Source organism: Pteropus medius, unplaced genomic scaffold (genome assembly GCF_902729225.1).
Source record: "Pteropus medius unplaced genomic scaffold, Ma_sr-lr_union100, whole genome shotgun sequence".
Lineage (NCBI taxonomy): Eukaryota > Metazoa > Chordata > Mammalia > Chiroptera > Pteropodidae > Pteropus > Pteropus medius.
Window position 1 is genome coordinate 14500218 of NW_024354500.1, and position 8719 is coordinate 14508936.

The window sequence follows — 8719 nt, forward strand, 5'->3', positions numbered from 1 at the left end:
CTTAATCATGAGTCTATACTGCCCTCCAATGATAGATAATCCATAGATGGGGCAGAAGTAGGTGCTTGAGTTAAATATAAATTAACTCCAGAATTAAATAAATCAGAAGATAGTCAACCCAAACACCTACTGTGGCTAATAAGTAGTTTATCATAAAAGCACAGTGTAACCCCAAACTCCTATCAACTGGGGGTCTAGTCTCATAGAAGTGACCAATTCCCATTCAAAGGAACTGTCCTAATGAATATAATTACTAAAGCAGAAAACCAGCAAGCTTCAATCCACATGGGAATGTCATAAATGAAGACCATATTCTTACTCCCTACCAACCACAGAAGGAAAGCAAACCACTCAAAAGCTATGTTGGTTATTGTTACTTTTGTGTGTTTGTTTTGCTTTGTTTTGTTCTTTTAATATTGACAACGATAGCTGATAACTTTAACTCTATTTATATTGAACAAATATCACTAAACTGACCTGTCAAGCAAGTCACCTAATTGGGTCTCTCTCATTCTCATCAGCCCTCCACCCCCAGAGCCACTAGATCCAAGATGAAAAAAAGCCATTTGCAAATCTGGGCCATCACCAGCAGGAAATGGAAAACGCATCCTGAAGTACTTAGAACCCTCTACCCTCAGTGACAGCCAATGTTCCATTTCCGGTTTCTGGAGCTCTGAAGCAATATTGGCAGAAAGCCCACAAAGGTCTCATAGCAAAGCAGACACACCCTGATGTATACCGCACCCTGCCCTTCCACTTTTAGGGGTCAGTTCCAGGAAACCCCCTTTGTGGTTCTGTCAGGTCCTCTCAGGAATAAATAGGCTGTCAACGGTAACAGAGGGAACCAGATTCAGGGGACTAATCAGATTGTTCTAGAGTTTCTCAGGGGCTTGACCAGCCTAAAAGTACCTGGGTTAGTAGGTAAAGAGGGCCCCCATCTGCCTGCATCTAGTTCAGCTTTCGGTCCTATAGCAAAGCTGTCATGAGTCCAAAAGGGAAACATTCAATTAAGTGCTTTCCCTAGGTTGATTTGTTTTTCAGTTTGAGAAAAGAACAATCAAACATAAAAGACATGACAACACTGGCTTTAAATTACCATAGTCTAGTTCTTGAGTAACTAGCCAGTGCTGGCTGATAAACTCAGATAAGCCTACTAAAGAAAAAGAGAAACTACACTGCCTTAAACTAGATTGCTCAGTTGCATGTGGCTGTTATAGGCTACCAACGTCCAACTCCTCTCCCCACCCCTGCCTTTACCAGCCACACCACCACCCCTCAAAAACTAGGCAATGGTACATACTGATCGCTACAGGTCTAAAAAACCACTCAGCTGAAAGGTTCAATGACATATTTTTGAGCTACATCTACAGAGAGGACCCAAAAGACAATTGTACATAATCAGAAGTAAAAAAATTCCCTCAAATATTAATAAGCATTTGCCATTCCATATTTAAAAATTCACTAAATTTCTAATATAGAAGCTAAAGTTCTTTTTTGCATAATGAATAAACAATGTAACAAAAATTAATCACAGAAAAATAATGAATACAGGAATGTAATTTAACTCAGAACAACTAATGTATCTACTAACTCTGCATCTACAACAACACAGATTAGAGTAATTCCTGCTGGAAAATTGCTGAAACCTAAAAAGGTTTCGTTCTGAGTTTAGAGTTTGGAGAGTAACTTTTTTAAAAAATTGACATTTAGCAACTAAACAATAATTTCTTCATCCTATTTTCTTAAAATCTGCATTTCAAAATGAAGTATCTTAAACTTTCATATATAATGATCAGTAAGTCATGCTAATTTTTATTTTTTAAAGTGAAAAATTCATTAAGAAGCTAGACTTTTTCTATTCTGTCACTTGTTTCTAACTTTGCCGAAAAAAATTCATTCTTGAACTTGTTATAAATTAAACATTAAAAGATCTAAAGAAGAAATTTTTTTAGAGTTAGTATCTCACACTACTTCCTATGGAATTGTTGAGGTTTCTTTTTCCCACTATAGTTGTTTTCCTTTTCTATTTTTGATCAAAAAAGTTGAAAAACATAAAAAAATAAATGCTCAGGAATTCTTACATTCCTGCAATGTGGAAACCACCTTATACTTCATATTATAAATATTTGTCAAAATTTCATTTCCTCAAATAGATAGAAATGTTTATTGAAAATGTCCTAAAACAGATGGGTGAAAAACCCCTAGTTTCATAAAGGAACCATGACCTTGATTACATCTATATTTACAAGTTTAAAATATCATTGTAGAATAGAAAATATCAAATTTGGGGAATAGTAAAATGAACTAGAAAAACTGAGGTCAGGGTTTTATTTGGGATATTGAAAAATCTCTCTTTCTAGCAACAAACCTTATATATTGGCTACAATTCTATATAATTCCATATATCTAGCTGTTGCCTTTAAGATACAGGAAATTTGCCCATAGTCTCTCCAATTAAAGGCGGAAATACATCAATTAGTCTTTCTATTTCAACTTTCATATTGCATGCTGTTATGAGTCAAATTGTGTCCCCAAAAGATACTAAAGTCCTAACTTCCAGTAATTATAAATGTGACTTTATTTGGAGATAGGGTCTTCATAGATGATCAAGTTAAGATGAGGTCCATAGGGTAGGCACTAATTCAATATGACTGTGTCCTTATAAAAAAAAAAGAGAAATTTGGACATAGCGACAGATACACACACAACAAGATATTTATTCCCCTTTTACAGATGAAGAGGCTGAAGTTAAATGACCTGATGAAATCATATATCATGTGAACGTATAAGCAGATATCAAGGTGACATATCTACATACCAAGGAACCCCAAAAATTGCTAGCAAACCATGAGAAGATAGGAGAGGTATGGAACAAGAGTCTCCAGCACAGCGCTCAGGAAGTAGCAACCTTATTGACATCCTGATCTCCACTTCTAGCAGAACTGTGAGACAAGTTTCTGTTGTTTAATCACCCTACCCCTCACCCTCAGTTTTTGGTACTTTAATGGCAGCTCTTAGGAAACTAATGCACGTGCCTTCCCTGCCTGATGGCCCCTTACAATCACATTCTCGTCCTTGTGCCAGCAACTTATTTCTTCTTCCCCTAATCATTTCATGTATGCTCCCACCCCTTCCCTAACCTCACTCCACACCCTCCCTTGCCAATGCCCTTCACCAGTGGTTCTCATCAGGAGTACCACTCGCATTTTGCATGAGGTGGTTCATACAGGGGACTGTCCAGCCCATTGCAGGATATTGAACGTTTCTAGTACTGTTGTGCCACAGTGCCCAGTGTACTTCTGCTCTAGAAGCTTTGAAGTCAGCAGCCTTCCAGAGTTTGACTCAGTCTCACCATCTACTGCATATGATTTCATCAGGTCAGTTAAATTCAACCTCTTCATCTGTAAAATGGGAATAAGTAACTGCCTTGCCATGTGACTCTGAAGACTCAATGAGTTAAAGATGCTAATGAGCCCAGGCTTACCCTCACTAGCTCTTTCTGGCATTAGAATCACTTAGGAAGTAATGCCCAATCTGTTAACATGGTCACATCCTGACTTTAATTGCCTTGAACTCCTTTTAGAGGCATCATCACACAGTAAAGTTTCACGGAATACATTCTGTGAAGATGTAACTGCTTAACTGTTCACTGCATGTTTAAAATAGTTATGTCATGCAACGCAGTTGGGTATGCCTTCTACAGTTACAAAGAGCATAATTCCTATGTGTTCTCTGGCCAGCCTCACCCTTACTTGATCATAGTTGCAGCCCTGGGCACAGCTCCACATATTCCAATTTGCTTCCAATTTCTCTGTAACTTTTGCTCCCAGTGAAGGTCCCACTCCAACATCTGGGGATATACAGCTATCTAGCTCAAATCACCCTGCTCCACGGAAACATCCCTCAAGCCCCATCAGTCCCTCATTCTCCTTGATTAAACAGTTTGCATTCCAACTCTTTGAGAGTTCAGCACTGATATCTGCCATGAGGCTGGAGTCTAAATCTGTTCTCCTGACCATCACATATACCTAGCACCTAACAGCACTTAATACAGAGCCTGTATTTAAGAGATTTTCAATGACTGATGAATGCAAGAATCAATCCATGCATGAATGAATGCACTGTTGAATGAACGCATGAATAAATACATTCAGGAGTCAGGAGAGGTGGCTTCCATTTAACCCTCAGCTCTGCACTGACATAAATGACCTCAGGGCAAACCGCTGAATCTCTATGCCCTCCTATGTGAAATGAGGTAGTTAGGCTTCACTAGAATTCTCTTTAGGTTTTCTTCCAGTTCTAAAAACTGAGCCCATGAACTTTAACGAAGAGTGAAGGAGTTTATTTTTTTTTTTTTTGAGAAATTTTAGTCAAGGTAAGTAGGGAAGTGGGGAGGAGATTTTCTGAAATCACATAGGAGGGTCCTTCCCTGCCAGAGAGCATTTTGTTCCCTGGGGACAAAAGCCTCTAGAGAGCATGCAAGCTGCAGATACAGAAGAAGGCATCTCTGAAATGCTGAGCACTGTGGAGTTTGTTATCATGAGGTTCTTTTAAGGACTTAGAGTCTACCCTGTCTTCAAAAGAAGTCCACAGGGACCTCTCCTGCCTGCTCTCTCCCAAAGTGCCTCCCTTTCCAGCCTCGACAAGGTGGGCTCATGCACTCTCTCCCAGGCTCCAAATCTAACTCAATCCCTTTCCTTGCCATCTGCCTAAGGCTCCCACATGCATATTTCATGATTTCTGGCACATTTCCTCCTTATCTGACATCCTGCAATGCATCCCTCTGCTGCCTATATTATTTCTATCTCTGGTAAGAATGTTCCTGAAAGTGGCATGTGTCCTTGGACTATACTTTATTACTGGTGGTTTCACTTTTCCTATCTTATCTCCCCACCTGGTCTTCACCTGAATTTCTGAAGGACAGAGACCACACCCTCAAATTTCCTCCAGTTCCCCACAAAACCAAGGACAAAGCTGGCTAAGCAGCCAATACTTAGAAAATACTTATTGAATGAATGAAGTAATTGACTGATTTCAATATTTTTAAATTAAAAATTCATATTAATACATTTCCTGGATAAAATTACTGAGACCTCCCCTTTCAAGTGTACAACCAGAATAAATTATATTATTAAATGGCACTTCTATGAATGTACTATTTTCTTAAGACTGAAATAAAATGTCCTTCACTAAAATATGAATGACAGCAACATTATCAGCTGCATAGCAAATCTGATTTTTCAGGTATCCATAGATTAAAATGCGGCATCGCTTTCATTTCCTAGTAAAAGCAGATTTTACCTGGAGCTGGGGTAGATAAAAGGGCAATCACACTTTGGTGTCAATTATTCCAACTACTAGCTTCTGTGATGAAGCCAGAGAGTTCAGGGAAATCAGTACAAGATATGAGGACTTTTACTCTAAATAGATTGTTTTAATCTATTGCTGATTGAGACAGAGCACCTTTTTGGAAAATTCTGGGACTTATTTAGCTAAGTCAAATTCTAGTCACATTCTTTCCTTGAGGTTTAATAAATTTCAGCTAAAATCAAACTGACTTGAGAATAAAATTATTTGTTCTTCCATGCACTGGCTGGTCATGGTTCATCACCAAAAAAAAAAAACAGTGCCAATGGTCAAGACAACACTAATAAAAGGAAAACATTACGGTTATGCCACCAAAGCTTAATATAGCTTAATGCTATAAGACCCATTAGCCTCCCCAGCCCAACGGTTGACCTAAACAGTTTCATTATCTTTTGGAAATCATTATTCTTGCATGTAAACATAAAGTTGCCATACTTTATGTAATACATAATTACAGAAAAACTGTACTGATATAGGAGATATTGGAGAGACTCAATGACTGAGGACTGATTGAGACATGAAAAGATTGGGTCCATTAAAGTACCTAGTGTTTCTAGGCTATACGTATGTGATAACAATGTATGTCTTCCAGCTCAGATCAAACCACGTGAGAACACACACTACCAGGTGGGAAGTGAAGAGACCTGAGAAATCACAGTAAAACACTGAAGGAAAAAACAAATTCATTTTAAAGCTAAAATATATATTGTTAAAGTAAAAGAAACTGTTACGAGGATTCATCTGCATTTACCCAACTGATGAAGTCAAAGCTAGAGCACAATTCTGAGTTATTCACCACCATCCTTCATTCTACAGAAGATAAACTCACGTCTCTTAAGCCTAGCTTCATATGCGAAACACATAACATTAAATTTAAAAATTAAAAAGGCATCTAATTGTTAATGGAATTGAGGAAACAGTGATGAAAGGTTGCAGAACTAACTTGATATACTACCTACTGACAGGATAAGCCAAGTAATTACTTCAAGTTTTGACTCTGATTTGTCCAGTACAGCCTAGACTTCTTTATATAAAGCATCCCTTGCACAATCAATAAAATGCTACTGGAACAATTATTGAAGCATGTAAGTTGGTGGTGAAACCTAAAGCTTCGTAGCATTCTCATGAAGGAATGCATTTGAAAAAAATCCACAAAACAGTATGGGTCTCCAAACACATGAAGTGTAGCTTCAGTAGAGAAGTCTATAAAAGGCAGGTTGACTAAGCAACCACAAAAAACTAGAAGTAACCAAAACTATCAGGGGTCTGGGAGGAGAGCATGCCTGCATATAAAGATAAGTTGGTGTTCTCCATCTATTGTTCCTAATGCAAAAGAGAGGCTTTTTTTTTTTTTTTGTACTACAGTGTTGATTTCTTTTTAAATAAAAAGCTTTAATGGTTTATAAGGATTTACAAAGAATATTTTATTCCATCCTCCATCCCACCTGCTTCGGAAACAAATTTGGGGACGATACAGTTGAGTTGCTGGGCAGGCAACAGCCATACCAAATTTTAAGCAATTCATATTACACTTTTTGATGTATTTGATTACATATCTCATTAAAGAGCCTCTTAAAACTATAGTTTAACTCTTAGCTAAGGAAACCAGTCTTAATGTAAAACATTTCACCACCTGTCTTACTCAGTTAGCTATCAAGTATACTTCTGAATTTTCCTTGAAGTCTGACATATAGCTATTTAACTTCTCTCTAAAAAAAAAAAATTCTTCCTAAAAACATTCAAGAATATCGACCAAAAAAAAGGGGTGGGGGGTTAAAATAATCAAAGAGACAACAATTTTATATGCCCCAAAGATCAATTTAACCACATTACAAGGGGAAACTAAACACAAACATTTACATAAATATGTAAAGATATTTATATAACCGGAGGCAAAAAAAAAAAAAAAAAATTAAAAAGACAAAGCAAACAAAATCCTGGCACGACAGGAAAAACCTGGTTTACCGTTTTCTTAGCGCAGGCAGGTATAAAACTAAAGAAATATAGTTGGTGGGAAAGGGAGGGTGGGGAGCAATTCCCACTTAAATTTGTTTCATTCAAGAGGTAAGATAGCAAATCAAGCACGCGAAAAGGCTCCCGAACATACATAACCAGGCTGAACGTCCCAAATCGGGAAGCATTAACACCAAGGAAAGCGGAACCCCCGAAGTTCTTGGACCACCCCTTCCCCAAATTCCTAAGCCACACAACTGGAGCTGGGGGGTTCCCGAGCTGTCTCGCTCTCGGGCGGCGCAGGGTGGGCTTGTGGGCGATCCCGGAGTCCCCCACCCACCTTTGCTCCCGCCCTTTTCATTGTTGTCTAAGTGTGATGGATCACCTGCCGGGCGCCGGCTCGCGCGGCCGGACGTGCGGCGCGCCGAGACGCTCAAGGGCGAGCGCAGCGCGGCGCCCGCGGGACACGCGCCCGGCGCCCCCTACCCCCGCACACTCGATCCCGACCCCGTCTCGCGGCTAGTCCCCGCCGCGCTCACCGCCACGAAGCCGGAGGAGGAGGCGATGAACACGCGGATGACCATCCTCTCGCCGTGCTGGGACGCACCGTCTGCCCCTGCCGGCTCTAGACTGGCACAGACGCGGAGGCAGAACTCAGCTGAGAACAGCGGCCGCACCGGGCACAGCGCTCCCTTCGGGTAAGATCGCCCGGATCTGGATCCCTCTCGCCGGGTCCGCGATAAAAGCTCAGCGCCTCCCGGCCGCCGGCCGAGGGAGTTGGCTAAGCGGGGATTGGGGGTTGGGAGGGGAGCTGGCGCGGGGCATGATGGGAGTTGTAGTTTCGGTCGGTCTCTGGAGTAGCTGGTGGACTGAGCGCCTTCAGGTTGCCTGCTTATTGCGCGTCAATGCCGTACGCGCGCAGGTGGCTGGCTGGAAGGGAGCCCGAGGAGGGGGAAAGGCTATGACTAGGGGAGGCGAGGTTGCCAGCGAGACGAGGAAAAAGAAAACTAGGCAAAAGGGCTTGGTTCGAAGTCCAAGCTTAGGTTCTGCGTTGTGGTTTTCTGGTTTTGGAGCATCCCCACCCAGAAACGCCAACAGACACGATCGTCTTAGGGGCGTCTGAGTTGGGCGAGCCCCAGCGATCTGTGGCCGGCGGGATGGGGTGGGTCCGGCTCTCCCTGGGCGGGCAGTGGAGCACGGCGCGCCTCTCTTTTCCCAGCGACTGTGGAGATTGGAGAAAGATGATTCTTTTAGATAAATGAGAGGTTTTCTTTTTCTGTAGACATTGAAAATTAGAAACCCAGATGAGAGCACAACTGATACTTTATTTTTCTTAGCAAAACTGTAATTGCAGTAAAAATAAATACCGAGCGAAATCAGAATCCTTATATCAACTTTG

The 8719-nt window shown here is 40.9% G+C and overlaps 1 protein-coding gene across 1 annotated transcript in view; it reads right to left on the reverse strand.

Annotated features, from left to right (window-relative positions):
• The window catches only part of SH3BGRL2 (SH3 domain binding glutamate rich protein like 2), a 52455-nt gene extending 44337 nt beyond the window's left edge, over positions 1-8118 (reverse strand). The window contains exon 1 of the mRNA XM_039852971.1: positions 7860-8118. Coding sequence (XP_039708905.1) covers positions 7860-7904 — 45 coding nt within the window. The 5' untranslated portion in view covers positions 7905-8118. The remainder of the gene's footprint in view (positions 1-7859) is intronic.
• Between the last annotated feature and the right edge of the window lie 601 nt (positions 8119-8719).